This window comes from Haliotis rubra, unplaced genomic scaffold, assembly GCF_003918875.1.
Source record: "Haliotis rubra isolate DU_JTF1 unplaced genomic scaffold, ASM391887v1 Scf106, whole genome shotgun sequence".
Classification (NCBI taxonomy): Eukaryota; Metazoa; Mollusca; class Gastropoda; order Lepetellida; family Haliotidae; genus Haliotis; species Haliotis rubra.
The window spans coordinates 284,313-300,973 of NW_025764959.1; the positions used below are offsets into that span (position 1 = coordinate 284,313).

At 41.0% G+C, this 16,661-nt stretch overlaps 1 protein-coding gene across 16 annotated transcripts in view; it reads left to right on the forward strand.

Annotated features, from left to right (window-relative positions):
- Nucleotides 1-16,661, forward strand: part of LOC124277341 (dedicator of cytokinesis protein 9-like) — a 186,773-nt gene that overhangs the window by 95,793 nt on the left and 74,319 nt on the right. For 12 of the 16 annotated variants that reach the window (XM_046713045.1, XM_046713053.1, XM_046712995.1 and 9 more), the window contains exons 13-25: nucleotides 56-163; nucleotides 608-693; nucleotides 1,829-2,016; nucleotides 2,909-2,974; nucleotides 3,754-3,846; nucleotides 4,444-4,622; nucleotides 6,168-6,264; nucleotides 8,171-8,257; nucleotides 8,473-8,565; nucleotides 9,705-9,767; nucleotides 15,429-15,544; nucleotides 15,882-15,951; nucleotides 16,316-16,519. In XM_046713045.1, the coding sequence (XP_046569001.1) occupies nucleotides 56-163; nucleotides 608-693; nucleotides 1,829-2,016; nucleotides 2,909-2,974; nucleotides 3,754-3,846; nucleotides 4,444-4,622; nucleotides 6,168-6,264; nucleotides 8,171-8,257; nucleotides 8,473-8,565; nucleotides 9,705-9,767; nucleotides 15,429-15,544; nucleotides 15,882-15,951; nucleotides 16,316-16,519 (1,450 nt within the window). The remainder of the gene's footprint in view (nucleotides 1-55; nucleotides 164-607; nucleotides 694-1,828; nucleotides 2,017-2,908; nucleotides 2,975-3,753; nucleotides 3,847-4,443; nucleotides 4,623-6,167; nucleotides 6,265-8,170; nucleotides 8,258-8,472; nucleotides 8,566-9,704; nucleotides 9,768-15,428; nucleotides 15,545-15,881; nucleotides 15,952-16,315; nucleotides 16,520-16,661) is intronic. The other 4 variants (XM_046713091.1, XM_046713100.1, XM_046713003.1 and 1 more) reach the window with 3 other exon arrangements.

A 16,661-nucleotide genomic window follows, 5' to 3' on the forward strand; every position in this document is an offset into this window, starting at 1 on the left:
AGCAAATAGTGCAGTGATCTATTTATAGAGACTTTGGTTCATTGTGTGCTTGCAGACCCATTGGAACCACAGCATACGGACATACGACCCTGCCCATCTACAGACAGGAAGGATCCAAGATGTCGGAGGATGAGATTATCAAACAGCTGCAGGACTTTAAAAAGTATGTCCATATTTTTTGCTTTTTCATTTGTTGTTTATTGCTACACACAGCATTTTCCCAGCTATATGGTCTTTGAATAGTCATATCTGGGCCAGACAATTCAGTAATCAACAGCATGAGCATCAATTGGGATACAATGACATGTGTCAGCCAAGAGAGTGAGAATGATCACCCGATCCTGTTAATTGCCTATTACGACAAGCATGAGTTGTCGATCTTCACGGGTCTAAAAAGTGAGAACACATTTAGTGTCTGAATACGGTACACTAGGATAGGTAGGTGGTTAGTGGACAGATGCCAGCCGCGAGAGACTCTAGAGTAACATGGTGTATTGAATGTTATACGCAGGTATCTATTTCTTAAATATTTTGTACCAAATTATTAAGAAAAAAGAGTATTGTTTGTATGGTTCCTGTTGTTTCTCATCGGATGTTGTCTTCGTAGACCAGAGAAGCAGAGCAAGTTGCAGACTATCCCCGGTGTGCTGAAGATCTGGTTCGAACATGTGCCCTGCAGTCAAGTCATCAACAGTAAGTCTTCGTCCTGCACATGGCTACAATTGTCTAAAACATCTTGTGATTGTGGGTTTGACTCCCAGATTTTCTGTAATGATAATCTTTGGTATGTCTGCACCATATCCTGTGATGTAAGTGTGTCTTCATGACTGCCCTCAGACTTTAAGCTGACATGCTGTTCAAAATATTACTAAATCCTAACCCCTCTCTTGCTCACTGTCACGCCCGAAGACCCGGGTTCGAATCCCCACATGGGTACAATGTGTGAAGCCCATTTCTGGTGTCCCCAGCCGTGATGTTGCTGGAATATTGCTAAAAGCGGCGTAAAACCAAACTCAGTCAGTCAGTCAGTCAGTCAGTCAGTCTTGCTCACTGGTGTGGTGGGGTAGCCTAGTGCAGTCATGTCATCAACCGTAAGTCTTTGTCCTACACATGGATACAATTGCCTAAAACATCTTGCTATCCAGTCCTGGGTTTGAGTCCCAGATTTTGTCTAATGATAATCCTTGGTTTGTTAGCACCATGTCCAATGAGTGAGTGAGTGACTGAGTTCAGTTTTACTCTGCACTCAGCAGTATTCCAGCTATATGGCGGTGGTCTGTAAATAATCATATCTGGACCAGACAATCCAGTGATCAACAGCATGAGCATCAATTTACCCAACTGGGATACGATGACATGTGTCAACCAAGTGAGCGAACCTGAACACCCAATCCCGTTAGTCGCCTCTTGCGACAAACATGGGTTGCAGAAGACCTGTTTTCACACTGACCATATCCATTGATGTAAGTGTGTAGGCTTTAATGACTTTCCTTCAACGTTAAGCTGACATGCTTTTCAAAATGGAACCAAACCCTAACCCCTCACTTGCCACACAATTCAACATCAACGATCAACAGGTCTGATATAGATTTATTGGTAGCCCAGTGGTAAAAGCACTTGCTTGTCACACTGAAGGCTGAGTTTGATTCCCACCTGGGTACAGTGTGCAGCCCATAGTTCGGACCAGTTCCACAACAGCCTGAAGAAATCACTGATATCACTGAATAATAGGCTAGCAGGTTTGTGCCAATTTCTATTGAACATTGGTGTAACTGAAATAAAGTTCAGCATTGAACACAACTCCCTCACTCGCTGTTGACTTCCACAGATGTGCTGACGCCATCTCTTGTGCCTGTAAGCCCTTTCCCCAGCCCGCCAACCCAGACGCCATCCATCGAGGTGCAGGAGTTTGTGCCAGACAAGGCGCCGCTGTACACCTCCTATGACTACTACCTGAACCACCTCTACGTCTACCCCCTGGCTCTCAAGTACGACAGCCAGAAAACATTCACAAAGGTAGGAAACACATCAGGCTGCGGGGATGGAGTTATTCTCTGTACAGAGTTGTTACCCTTAGTGTTTCAGGATCCGGTGATGTAGCTGAGAATGGTGAATGGTTAGTCAGCAAAGCTTAGATGTTCCATCTGTCCGAACCACAACATACGGGGACAGAACATTTAGCAGAGCAGGTGCTGTACTCTGGAATGGATTATCTGAAAATGTCAGAAAATCGGAAAATATCAACACATGAGCAGGACGCTGAATATGTAGCGCATTACAAATGTCTAATTTGATTGATTTGATACTCATGATTGTTGGTTTATCTCGGTACACACCTTGGACCTTCCTTACCTCTGTCCTGCATTATGAGATAACTAGTTATTCAGTTATTTACAGAGTCACCACTATAATCAGATAATCACAGTGTAATTTGATAGTTATGTGAACCAGTGAAACTGTTATATCCATTATGGATTCCTCCCAATGCTGTCTGAGATAAGCTGAGGGATTCAGGGCCCCGTTCCTCAAAGCAATCGTAGCGCTACGACTGTCGTAACTCCCATACTTTAACATAGACTTACGACTGTCGTAGCGCTACGATCGCTTTGAGGAACGGGGCCCAGGTCATTTGGTCAAAACTCTGATATTGGCGAATAGAGTTTGAAAATATCATTGGTTTAATAATGAAGTGTATCCAAGTGGGTAAAGTATTTACATGTTGCACCAAGAAGAGAACCAGGTTTAGTTCCCTCTTGGATGCAGAGTGTCGGTTTTCATGCATCTGCCTTTGTGCTTGATACAGCTGAAACATGATACAGCATTAAACCCTATTCATGCACTCACTTTATGAAGACGTAGTTAACCAGTCAGTAGACATCCCAGACAGGAAGATATTACTGTGTTCCAGGCAAGGAACATCGCCTGCTGTATCGAGATGAGAGACTCGGATGACGAAGGAGCTGTGCCACTGAAGGTAAGCATCGGTTCTGCTTAGTCGACCATTTCAGTAAGATTCAACTTCAGTCAACGACGTTAGCTACTATTCCAAAGTCTGGGTACCGCCTCCGTGGTGTAGTGGTTAGAGCGTCTGCCCGGAGAGCGGAAGGTCGCGGGTTCGATCCCCGACCGCGTCATACCAAAAGACGTTAAAATATGGTACTAGTTGGTCCCTACCTGGCGCTCGGCATTAATGGGTACAACAAGGACTGGTCAGCTCGGAGTCAGTATAATGTGTCTGAGTGGGGTATTCATGCTTCACTGCGGCATGGTATCTCAGTGGGCTAGCACTATAGCAGATGTATTGTGCAAGTTGTATATGACAAGTTGTTCACTGGTCTTGAGGGTATCGCCAACCCATGGGCTCCAAGGGACCAGTGAACAACATATTTATCTTACCGAACACCTCAGTGGTAATTTTGAACTGTTTGAAGCACGGGTATAAGATCATAGTATGGAGTATCAAACGACAAGAAAAACAAATTTAGAGTTATCTCAGTGGCCTAGCACTATTTGTATTCGCAAAACATCGGTAATTTCCGTACATCATACATGATTCAATGTTATTCAAGATAAAGAATTACTACTAGGCAGTACCAAATGAGTTGGCATTTTCAGCAGGGTACATAGAAAATGTTACTCGCTTGTAAGTGGGGTGCATTGAAAATAATAGAAGAGCGCTCAGCCAATCAGAAAACGACATTTATGTGTGAGGCAAGATAAGACAAGTTGTAAGTGCTTCTGTTTGTCCAACAGTGTATATACGGTCGCCCCCATACGTCGGTGTTCACGACGGAAGCCACCACGGCTGTCCTACATCACAACACCACGCCGGAGTTCACAGAGGAGGTACGTACACACAGACCACTGACTGGATTGTTTTCATGCTGCCCCCATATAGCTGGAGGGTGGGACAGAGTGTGACATTAAACGTTTGTTTTGTTTGTTTCTTATTTAACACCGCACTCAACAATATTGCAGCTATATGATGGCAGTGTGTAAATAATCAAGTCTGGACCAGACAATCCAGTGATCAACAGTGTGAGCATCAACTTGGATACGATGACATGTGTCAACCAAGTCAGTGAGCATTAAACAAAGTTCTGAAACAATTATGACTGTAAAAACCAAACAAATAAATAAAATGATATGGTACAGTGTTAAACCACAAGCACCTGCTCGATTCCATGCTACATGTAACATAATGTCCTTTTCTTTCTGAATAAGGGGCGGTGGGGTAGCCTAGTGGGTAAAGCTGGTTCGAATCCCCACATGGGTACAATGAGTGAAGCCCATTTCTGGTGTCCCATGCCGTGATATTGCTGGAATATTGCTAAAAGCGGGGTAAAACCGAACTCAGTCAGTCAGTCTTTCTGAATAAAAATAAAACTGCCTGAAAGGATGTAATTCTTTCTTAACACTGCAGACATTGTTGACTTGTTGCAGGTGAAGATAGCTCTGCCCACACAGCTCCATGAGAAGCACCATCTGCTGCTGAAGCTGTACCACGTCAGCTGCGAGGCCTCCAAGACCGGCCCCAAGACGTCCTCATCCTCCCTCAAGTCCAAGAACAACATCGAGTTCCCCGTCGGCTTTGCCTGGATGCCCTTGCTGGGAGACGGCAGGTTAGCAAGCCTACAGTAGACAAACCGTAACACTCTTGGGTGACACATATGGCCCAGTTGTCCTTGAGTTGTGTCCCTTAGGTGTACCTGTAACCTGGGCCCCATTTCACAAAGCTATCATAGCGCTACGACTGTCGCACCTCCTATAGTGTAACAGAGACTTACGACAGTTGTCGTGCTTCAATAGCTTTGTGAAACGGGGCCCTGTGGTTATGTGTTCAAATCCCAGTTCAGCCGGATTATGGGGGCCTAATGGTTAAAGCGTTGGCTCGTCACGCCGAAGACCCGGGTTCGAATCCCCACATGGGTACAATGTGTGAAGCCCATTTCTGGTGTCCCCCGCCGTGATGTTGCTGGAATATTGCTAAAAGCGGCGTAAAACCAAACTCAGTCAGTCAGTCAGTCGGATTATGCATTCCAGTTTGTCAGCAAAGTAACTGGTCTAACAGACAGCAGACAGACCACAACACTCCGGTGGTCAGTTGCACAAAGCTATCTAGTGCTACACTACATACACATTCACTAGCATAGGCTTACAATAGTCTCTGTGCTAATGTTGCATAGTGCAACAGATGCCCAGATGTTCAGGCTCTGCTGTTGCTGTGCCCCTTGGGTCTGCCTGTAACCTATGATCATAGGTTCATTTCCTGGTTGACCCTTATTATGGTGTCAGCACCATTATTGGTCTTACAGGATTTACCAAGGGATACATGTTGGACACCATTATCACTTAAGCTTAACTCCCCATGAAACTGCTATGCTGTGATGTAACTGGATTACTGTTCAAAGTGGAGTAGAACCCAACTCACTCACTCACTCATCTGTATACTAATTTCATTACTGACCAGGAGTCTTGTAGTTCTTAAAAATTTGAAGAAAATTTGAAAACACTTCCACTCTGTAAACACGTCTTCTGTGTTGTCCATACAGAAAAATTATGAGAGGTTTTCAACAACTATGTTGTGACGTCACGGCTAAGGGAGATAACTGCATGACTCTTTTGAGCATGCCACTAGGGATAGCTATGACTTAGTTAAAATTTACATTTCCATTCTGTATGTGTCTGTGAATCCACAGGAATAAGGCAACCATAATCCAGAGGGAATGTTTACGCCTATAATTGGAGTAGAACCCAACTCATTCACTCACTCATCTATACTAAGTTCATTGGTTTCATCCTTGCATGGTTTGGATTAGAATTGGTCTTCAGCCATGCATGCTCATCATAACTAGCAACTAGTGGGTTCAGGTGGGTTCAGGTAGTCAGGCTTGCTGACTTGGTTGACACATGTCATCATATCCTAATTGTGTAGATCAATGCTCATGTTGTTGATCACTGGATTGTCTGGTCCAGACTTGATTATTTACAGACCAAACAGCCATACAGCTGGAATATTGCTGAGTGTGGCATTAAGCAAGAACAAAATGTTAGCACTCTACATAAGACTGCACACAAGGCACTGTACTCTGTAGTACAAAAAATTGTAGCCACTAATAGTACCTGACAGTAATCCACTTGGCCGATATGTTTTTTGTGTGTTTTAGGATCTCGGTCGGTGAGCGGACAATCAAGGTTGCAGTTAACCTACCACCAGGCTACCTCAACAGTGAGACTCTGGGGCTGGGCAGAGGGGTAAGTAAGGAAAGTCGAGTTCTAGTTCCCTCTGCTTTCAAAGCCGAGCTTTGAGGTGGGTTGGTTGGCCTAGATCCTTGCTTGTATATAGCCTTGCTTCAGCTGGTGTAGGTGTATCAATATTGCTTCTATATCATACTAATACAGTGTCTGAATGTAACACTAAGTGATGACCTATGATCAGTGTGGGAAATAGCCACTGGCCCGCTAGCCCGTGGCTAGTAAAAATCCAGTCAGGCCAGTAAATCTCCACAGTCACTGGCCCGACTGGCTAGTGAATTTTCATGGGGTCATATTGTAAATATATCACTCTCTCTGACTTGTTAAGTTATAATACACTTATATTAGTTTAGTGATAAAACCTGTGTCTACATTCAAATTTCAGGCTAGTGAATTATTATGTGGGCAAGTAACTCTCTCGGGCATAGCTAGCCCGACTGGCTTTTAAAATTTGGAAACTATTTTTCACACTGCCTGTGGTTAAAGGTTACAAATGCAGAGGTCCTGTGATTTCACTAACCACAGGGATCCTAGGACGAAGTTAGGTGTTCAGATTAGTCGTTTACCGCTGGAAAAACTCAACTGCAAACACCGAATATTATGATCATTGCTTCCAACTTGGTGAAGGTCATATACGTAATCTCAAATCCAGCAACTATAGAAACAAACTTTCTTTTCCACTAGTTCTTTTAATGATAGTGCAAAACAAAATGGCAAAATCCTCATATCGCTGTGTAATATTTTTTCTGCTATAAAGTATTATTAAGCTATGAAGCACTGCACTGTGTAACAGTGTTCACCAATAGCGTCTGACCCTCTGACAAATCCGGCAGATTCGCCAACGGTCTGATAGAAGTCTACAACCCACCGGCCCCAGTATCTGACTGTATGTTTCACAATGACTTTGACTGAAGTTGTTATATGTGGCATGTAACACTTGTTTCCTGTTTAAATCTTATGTTTGTTACTAATTTCAATGCCAATTATAAGAAATGTTAAATCTGAAATGTGTGTTTAATTTTATTGTATGGGTAATTTTCAATGGGTCAGACAGACATCTGAAACTTACAGGACCCAATGTCCTGTTACTTTGAAACACCATTAGTGAACACTGGTGTAATGATGAAGTTTTTTAGTTCTTTCTATAAACTGCTTTTAAAGAAAACCTCCACCTGTATGGTATAGGACCTGGGAAACTCAAATGATCATCTTAATTCAAACCTAATAATTCAGATTGTATGCTCATACATGTATGTACACAATTTTGCATGACTGGTTATATGTATACTTTAATTTGAATGACCATGAAGACAAGACTAGAAAACAGTTAGATTCTGAAACTATTCTCAGTGTATCTGCATTTTAGTTCATCAGTCGTGATAGATCAATGATGTCATTTCATTTCTCTTTATTTACTGACAGAAATATGTTTCTGCAGATGTAATACAAAATGTATGTTTGTTTATATGAAGTTGCGGACCGCCTCCGTGGTGTAGTGGTTAGAGCGTCCGCCCGGAGAGCGGAAGGTCACGGGTTTGATCCCCGACCGCGTCATTCCAAAAGACGTTAAAATATGGTACTTGTTGGTCACTGTCTGGCTCTCGGCATTAATGGGTACAACAAAGACTGGTCGGCTCGGAGTCAGTATAATGTGTCTGAGTGAGGTATGTATGCTTCACTGCGGCATGGTATCTCAGTCGGCTAGCACTATAAAACCAGCTTAAGTCTGGGCTAGTACAAGCAGCCGCACATACACATGCACACGCATGCACGTCGTCATATGAGCGAAATATTCTCAAGCACGACGTTAAACCCAATTTGACCTCACCTCACCTGATATGAAGTTGGAGGCACAATGATGTTTACAGTGCAGTATACGTGTGACGGTGATGTGGATGTGGAATGTGTGTTACAGAGCTCAGGGCCAGACATCAAGTGGGTGGAAGGAGGCAGACCACTCTTCAAACTTGGCATTCGACTTATGTCAACTATCTACACTCAGGTATGCCAGTCACTAGTCAATAAGTATGTCAAACAAAATAAACATCAAGATAAATATGCCAAAATGTAATCACTTTTCCCATCAAGGAAGAAAAGTATTGACTATTTTGATCACGTTTTAGGTCTATCTCTTCAAAATGCTATGTATCTTGACATGTAAATATGGCTGTTACGTTGTCCCCCCTACAACTTTTGCTATTCATTTCTCCTCCCCAGGACCAGCATCTGCACAACTTCTTCCAGCAGTGTCAGAAGATGGAGAGTGACACCTCCCTGGCTGTAGACATGAACAGTGTCAACAAACTCAAGGTAACTGTCTCACCTGGGGAAAGTTGTTAACCTCAATCCAGTAATCAGGACCTCATCGATCATTCACAGATGAACTGCAACCATATTTGACATGTCAGTTGTCTGAGCTAAAGATTTATTTGAGACAATATTTTAGCTTATCAAGATGAGTCTCTCAGGTTACAAAGTTATGTCAAACACTCAGTCGAAAATGGAAAAGAACTATATGACTCATTAAGTGATTTTTCCATATTTTCATGGATTGGCATAAAACTCACACTGGATGTTGAATTAAGTCAGATACGCAAGATGGGCTTCTTAAGATGGGGAGATATAATTTTGATCCTTTAGACCAATAACTTCTTCATTATTAGTTACAAACTAGTTACTGATAAAAGATGATGTCTTCATTGGAGTGGAAACAGCAATAGGGGGGGGGTTGTTCAACAAGGGAGATAACTCTGTTGCAAAAATCTAACACTTCAGATCCATGCAGGACATGTCAAGTATGATGTGGACACTACTCAAAATAAGTACAATAGTATACACTCACAGTTGGAAGACAATGTTACAGCACCCACCAGCCGAAACAGAATAGCCTCGTTGTTAAGGTGTTTGCTCTTCACACCATAGACCAGGGTTTGATTCCCCAAGGGCTTCAATGTGTGAAGGCTATTTCCGGTGCCCCCTGCTGTGATATTGCTGGAATATTGCTGAAAATGGCACAAAACCTTGCTTATTAACTTATAACAGAATTTGACGTCGTCATATGAGCGAAATATTCTCAAGCCAGAAGTTAAACCCAATTTCACCTCACCTATAACAGAATGTCTACAGTCGTAAGAAAACAATCAAGTGTTTTGTAACTTCTTTTGAGTGGTGTCCGTGTTCATATCCAATGTTATATCATTGTGTCATGGTTGATATTTATCCATTAACTCATTGCACCGTTCATAACTGCATTATCATCAGTAGCTGTAGATACCAGTAGATCACTAATGCATGGTGTAGAAACTCTATCCCGCTCCGGGAGACAAAGGTATAATCTGTATGCTGGACGCAATACTTCACAGGTGCTTATTATTGTGTACATATGACTAGTAATGAACTCATGGTCTATTTAAGTTTAAACAAGTATGCAATTTTTCACCACAAATCAGAGTGACTCGGACGATTCGGAGAATTCAGACGACAGTTCTGATTGGTTGTCGAACTTGATAAAGGTATTTCTTACATGCTGTCATGTGACCTGTCCTACCTGTTGTCTACTTGGTGTTTTCTACTCCCTCTTTTTTTTTGTAATGCTGTTTTTTTTGTTTCCAATAAGTGGGATCTTTTGTAAAATGTTTGTAGTGGGATTTTATCTTCTTTTTTTGAAGTAATCGTATGTTTTGGCTGAAAATGTATATAATTGTTTCACAGGCAGTAAGTTTGAAAACCAACATTGTAGGATGAAATTGTGCATCCTGGGATATATGGGTTTTGTATTACTGTGTTCGCATTAACAAGTACAATAAATAACAAAAGAGAGTGTTAAAAAAAAAAAAAAAAGTTAATTCTTTTTTCATGAGAGATAATAATATTATGTCTCGTCAATATAGAATCAGCAACCTCTTCAGGTTTGTTCGAATTGTTTTGTCAGAGATCTTCCAATAGAGAACACAGTGAGTCAAAGTCTCAAGGAAACTAAACTATTTTCGATAATAGTGATGAGGCAGTTGCATTCCTATCTACGCTGGGGAGATGGGACAGCCTAGCAAGTTAAAGCATTCCCTCGTCACACTGAAGTCAAGTCATATGAGTACAGTGTGTGAAGCCCATTTCTGGTGTCCCTAGCTTCATATTGCTGGAGGGGCGGTGGGGTAGCCTAATGGTTAAAGCGTTGGCTCGTCACGCCGAAGACCCGGGTTCGAATCCCCACATGGGTACAATGTGTGAAGCCCATTTCTGGTGTCCCCCGCCATGATGTTGCTGGAATATTGCTAAAAGTGGTGTAAAACCAAACTCAGTCAGTCAGTCATATTGCTGGAATATTACTAAAAACTGGCGTAAAACTCACTCACTCACTCATTCAATCCTACACTGTTTGCTGTAAAACAATGTAAACTATCTACATGAAAATCTGCACGTCAGTCTTGGGGCCTAGGATGCTTATACAGATATCTTTACATATCTTTGGTTCAGAAGTTATTGGGGATGATTATTTGAGGGAGGTGCTAAATACAGTGTTTATTTATTTGTTTGTTGTTTAACCCTGCACTCGGCAACATTACAGCTATATGGCAGCGGTCTGTAAATAATTGAGTCTGGACCAGACAATCCAATGATCAACAGCAGGAGCATTAATCTACGTAATTGGGATACGATGACATGTGAAACAAGTCAAAGAGCCTAACTACCCGATCCCGTTAGTCACCTCTTTCAACACAGTGAATACAGTATATGTTTTCAGAAGATGAAGTGTGATGCTTAAACTTCATTGTTTGCATCAGTGCATCAAAGACTCATTGTGTTAGATTAGATAGGATGTATGTTGTAAACTAGACATGGTTATCAAATTACAGGAAACCAAATTACAGGAAACTAAAGATTTGTTTTCTGTGTGCTTCATTTACTATCTGCAGACCTACATTTTAAAAATATAAATAAGACTGGATAAGTGTTTTTAAATGTTTCTCAAAAGTTAGGATGGAGGAGAGTTTTATCCATGGTGCCCCCTTGAAAACAAAAAATGTGTCAGGGTCATCACTTTTTAAGGTTTTCCTCCCCAAATCCCCCACACCCAGCACACCCAGAACTCAGCACTTGAGTTCACTGCCAGATTGATGGGGATACTTCAAGAATCACTTTTCTTTTTCCTTTTGTTATTTACTTTACTGGTCTTCACTGGGATTACTTTTTTATATTATTTCTATATTTCAGTTTTTACTTCTTTATTTTGCCATGTTATTGCAGATCAATTAATAATGGTACAGCTGAAGATACTGTCGCTTTGTAAACTTTCGTTTATCTGTTCTTTTCCTGGTCAACTCTCTATCCGTAGGATTGCATCAATTGATGTCCAGATTTGTGCCATTCAGCTGTTTACATAACACCAGCATTAGAAGCCTAATTATCTCTGCTTCTGGGCTTTGTACACTTACCTGCCTGAGACTTACTAGGATCAGCTGATTGTTCACATGACATCTGATTGTAGATTCAGCAGTGTGGTGAATGTCCATTTTTCCCATATTAAGCTGACATCATTGTCATGATCATTCAAACCTTATTGATCATTGTTTGTTTATTAAAAATTAAAGCTTGACAGATAATTTTGTAATATAGAACAATATTCGTTATCAAAATATAGGATTAACACAACTTAGTATGTAGATTTTACCAGGAATGATTAAGGTGTGATGATAGCTTAGCCTTGGATTAAGTTCTCATTCAGTTTTATTGGAATTTATTATATGATATTTATATAGTGCACATATCCAGGCAACTAGTGCTTGCTCAAGGCGCTGGTATTTTTTCCCTCAATCATTGGATGTCAGTCTCAACGGCACATCGTGTTATCAATCTGGGGAGCATACAACTCTTGCAGTCACTAGGCGCACTGAGTTATTGTGGCCTTCTCATCCTTACGAGGTACCCATTCACAGCTGGGTGGACCGGGACACATAGTCACAGTACTTTGTCCAAGTTCACTGCACATGAATGACTTCATATTGAGGTCTGGGTAAGGTTCCCAACCATATTCACTGTGTCAAATAATAACACTTAATATACCCCATAGCAGGTTGTTATTGTGGGTTATCCTGGGACAGGTGGATATTACATACAAACTACCTACGAAGAGTCTCTATTAGAGGGGCGATGGGATAGCCTAGTGGTTAAAGCGTTCGTTCATCACGCAGAAGACCCGGGTTCTATTCCCCACACAGGTACAATGTCTAAAGCCCATTTCTGGATTCCCCAGCCGTGATATTGCTGGAATATTGCTAGAAGAGGCATAAACCTAAACTCACTCACTCACTCTATTAGAACAAGGCCCAGTAAAAAACAGGAGACACTTGACCTAAGTAATGTGGGTTATGTCTACCTGATATTACCCCATTTCAGGTTCTGATGGAGGATTATACACCACAGTAGGGATAATCTCTGTATATATCAGGGCTGCAAAGAATCCAATATGATACATATCATGAATACTGGGTAACAAATATACAATTATAGACTCTTGTAGAGGTCGATATCGGTTTTTATTGACCTGAGTAAAAGCAATCTCGGTCGATATTGTTTTACTCAGGTCAATAAAAACCGATATCGACCTCTACAAGAGTCTATAATTGTTTTATTATATAATGAAAGAGAAACGGGTTTTAACATAAACTTTTAATGCACACATTGTGCCATCTATCCGAGTGATCTGATTGGCTGAAAAGCGGGGGAAGCCCCTTCGTACGGGATTCCTTGTCTATTTTTAGTAACCCAAGTCAATATCGTAATTTATCAGAAAACTCAAGTCAATATCGTGTTTTGTAGTCAATCATGTGACGGTATTTTGACCAATTGTGGGACAGGAAAAATACTACCTATATAATAAATAAGTATATTTGGTAATGAATACAATAACAAGTCAATGTCTGATGTACTTGGTCACTATGTCACAATCTGTTCTGTTAACCTAGCGCTATATATAATGTACTGCTATTATATTTTCAAGTACCTATTCATTTCCACCTGAATGCACATTTGCCTGTAAATCGACTTTGTATATATTTGCGAATCGTGTTTATACCAACCCATTATGTAATGAACTGTCATGTATGACCTGGATGTATGGAGAATCAAAAAAATAAATAAATAAATAAATAAATCTGATGTACAATTAAATTTTAATATATTTACTGAAAGAATGACATAATAATTATTCAACGTGTTTTGTCTATTTTGATAATGTAAATTTATTACAATAACCAGTGACTACATTACTGCAAAATTAAATACATAAGAGTGCCTGCTGTTATCCTGTCTGTCCATATATTCCTTTTGGCATATCTTGGTTCAATAACCAGCTCCCAAATTCAAGTAAAAACACTCCTTTTTGAACTTTCTACGTTCTAGCCCGAACCCTAACCCATGTTTATTCCATTTTAGTGATTATGAATAATGAATTGAATTCATTAAAGGATTCAATTCAATTCACAGAATACACAGGAGAATTACAACCAACCTAACGGACAAACATTTGTGCTTGGATCTCTTAAAGTTTAAAAATATTTCATATGTCTGTATTAGATCATGAGGGGCAGCCTAGTGGTTAAAGCGTTGGCCCGTCATGCCCGAAAACCCAGGTTCGATTCCAGACATGGGTACAATATGTGAAGCCCATTTCTGGTGTCCCCCGCCGTGATATTGCTGGAATATTGCTAAAAGCGGCGTTAAGTCATACTCACTCACTCACTCACTATTAGATCATGACCATTTTATCACTGTGTATGTTGATGGAGACAGAATGTTAATGTTGTCTGGTGCAACTGCTGCTGTGAAATGCTGTCATATTTTTGAGTGCATCATATACATGAACAATGTATCTACATTATGCTTAAGAAACATTAGCTGAGGAAGCTTGTATGGCTGCTTTCTACATTGTGTGCATGGCTGTCTTGGTTTTAATTGTGAAATAATGCATGGTCATTTCATTTGCGGACTTCAGCTGTTAACATTTATTATGGCCTTCACATCTTATGCTTACATTGCATTATCTAGTTTTCAGGTGTTCAGTGTGAATAAGACCAAACAATAGTGGCTTTTTTATGTAATTTCTTTTATGAGTTTGCCAGGGGAAAAAAACAAATAGATATGTTGTTTTTTTAAGTAAAAATCTTAACAAAGAATGATAGATTTTAAAAAGATTTGGAGCAAAAAGTATACTGAATTGATATTTTTAACCAGGGGTCAGTTGGGTAGCCTAGTGGTTAAAGTGTTCTCTCGTCTTGCTGAAGACCCGGGTTCGATTCCCCACATGGGTACAATGTGTGAAGCTCATTTCTGGTGTCCCCTGCCAAGATATTGCTGGAATATCGCAAACAGTGGCATAAAACTATAATCACTCACTCCTTTAACCTGTCTCCCCATTTACAAAGTGATTTTAGTGATACATTAGTTATAGTGGGTACAATGTGTGAAGCTCATTTCTGGTGTCCCCTGCCAAGATATTGCTGGAATATCGCAAACAGCGGCATAAAACTATAATCACTCACTCCTTTAACCTGTCTCCCCATTTACAAAGTGATTTTAGTGATACATTAGTTATAGTGGGTACAAAGTGTGAAGCCCATTTCTGGTGTCCCCTGCCAAGATATTGCTGGAATATCGCAAACAGCGGCATAAAACTATAATCACTCACTCCTTTAACCTGTCTCCCCATTTACAAAGTGATTTTAATGATACATTAGTTATAGTGGGTACAATGTGTGAAGCTCATTTCTAGTGTCCCCCGCCAAGATATTGCTGGAATATTGCTGAAAGCAGCGTAAAACCATGCTCACGCACTCACTAGTTATAGCAGTGAAGTTATACTGCAGATTTGGTCGGTATGCATTCCCCTGAACAGTTACCTCCCTTTGCATGGCTGACAGTAAGTATGTGTGAAGTTATGGTATGTCCCCAAAAATGAATATTTCAAAGTGTAGCTGCTACGGTAATAGCTGATGTCTATGAGGCTCCGTGTTGATGCCAAGACGAAACTGGAAATGATTTCAGACCTCAGTTTTCCTAGTCCATAGTTGAACATTTACAGGCTGAATTGATATGGAAGAAATATTGCTTGCAGGTTAAACCACATTCACTCTCTCACTGTGAGTTGCCGTGGTTACTGATGTGTGCCTGTGTTTCAGTCCCTGCTGGCTGTGGAGGTCTCCGTCTACATCCAGTTCCTACCTACCCTCCTCAACCAGCTCTTCCACCTCCTGGCCCGCACCGCCAACGAGGATGTCGGCATCAACGCCGTCAGGTACTGTTAGCGACCATGTTGGATCAATCCATAAACATCTGCCACACATTTTAATAATATTCAGAATCTGTGTGGGTATATTGGGGATCAATAATATTCTGCTCAAATTTCTGGTTGTTCATTGATCTGCCAATCATACATTTGAATCACTGAATACCTCTGATTTTGATTATGCTCATCGGTACTGTACCATTACTTTTGGGTTCCGCCAAATTCGTTGACATCTATTACGTACAACCCACTTTAGGGTTATTTCAACAGTAAACTGACATACTCTGATACGAGAGAAATACTGCTCCAAGTCAACCACTCACTGATGTGTATGTTATGTTCACAGAGTGTTAATCCATGTGGTGTCAGAAGTTCATGACAACAGCAAGGAGGAACTCCTACAGAAATATGTCAAGGTTAGTAGCTGCCACCTGCAACATTAACTGCCATAGGGTAATTCAGTCAGTCGGGTGGGCAATTGCTGTCTGTACTGTAGCACATACTTTCAATTACTAATTTGTCTGGTTGATATGTGATATATGTGGTTGATATTTTCAGGTCGCCTGAATATTGCTGGAATATTGTTCCTGAATCCTAATATTTCATATGAAACCTCTATTACATCATTGTCATAATTCCTGTATTTCTGGCTGCAGTAACACCAAAACTAAAACTTCAGATGTTCAACAGAAGTCATCTTCGCTGTCAACTAAGCATAACTAGTTGTCTCTGTAGTAGTAGTATCAGCCAGTAACGCTACCTACTGATTGAATGTTACAGTACATCTTCCGTCCCGACCCGGTGCAGAAGGGCAGTAAGCAGAAGACAGTCCATGAGGAACTGGCTAGGAGCCTCACTTCCATGCTGCGCCCGGCCAATGCTGACCCACTCGTCATACGCAAGTTCTTGGAGCACGCCTGGTTCATCTTCGAGATACTTATCAAGAGTATGACACAGTACCTGATTGACACTGACAGGGTCAAGGTGAGTTAAGGGTCAAGGTCATTGTGAGGAATTTCATGACACTCGTCAGAAATACTACACAGTGCCCGATTAACCCTGACAGGGTCAAGATTAGTTATAGGTCAAGGTCATTGTGAGGATTTTCATGACACTCGTCAGAAAT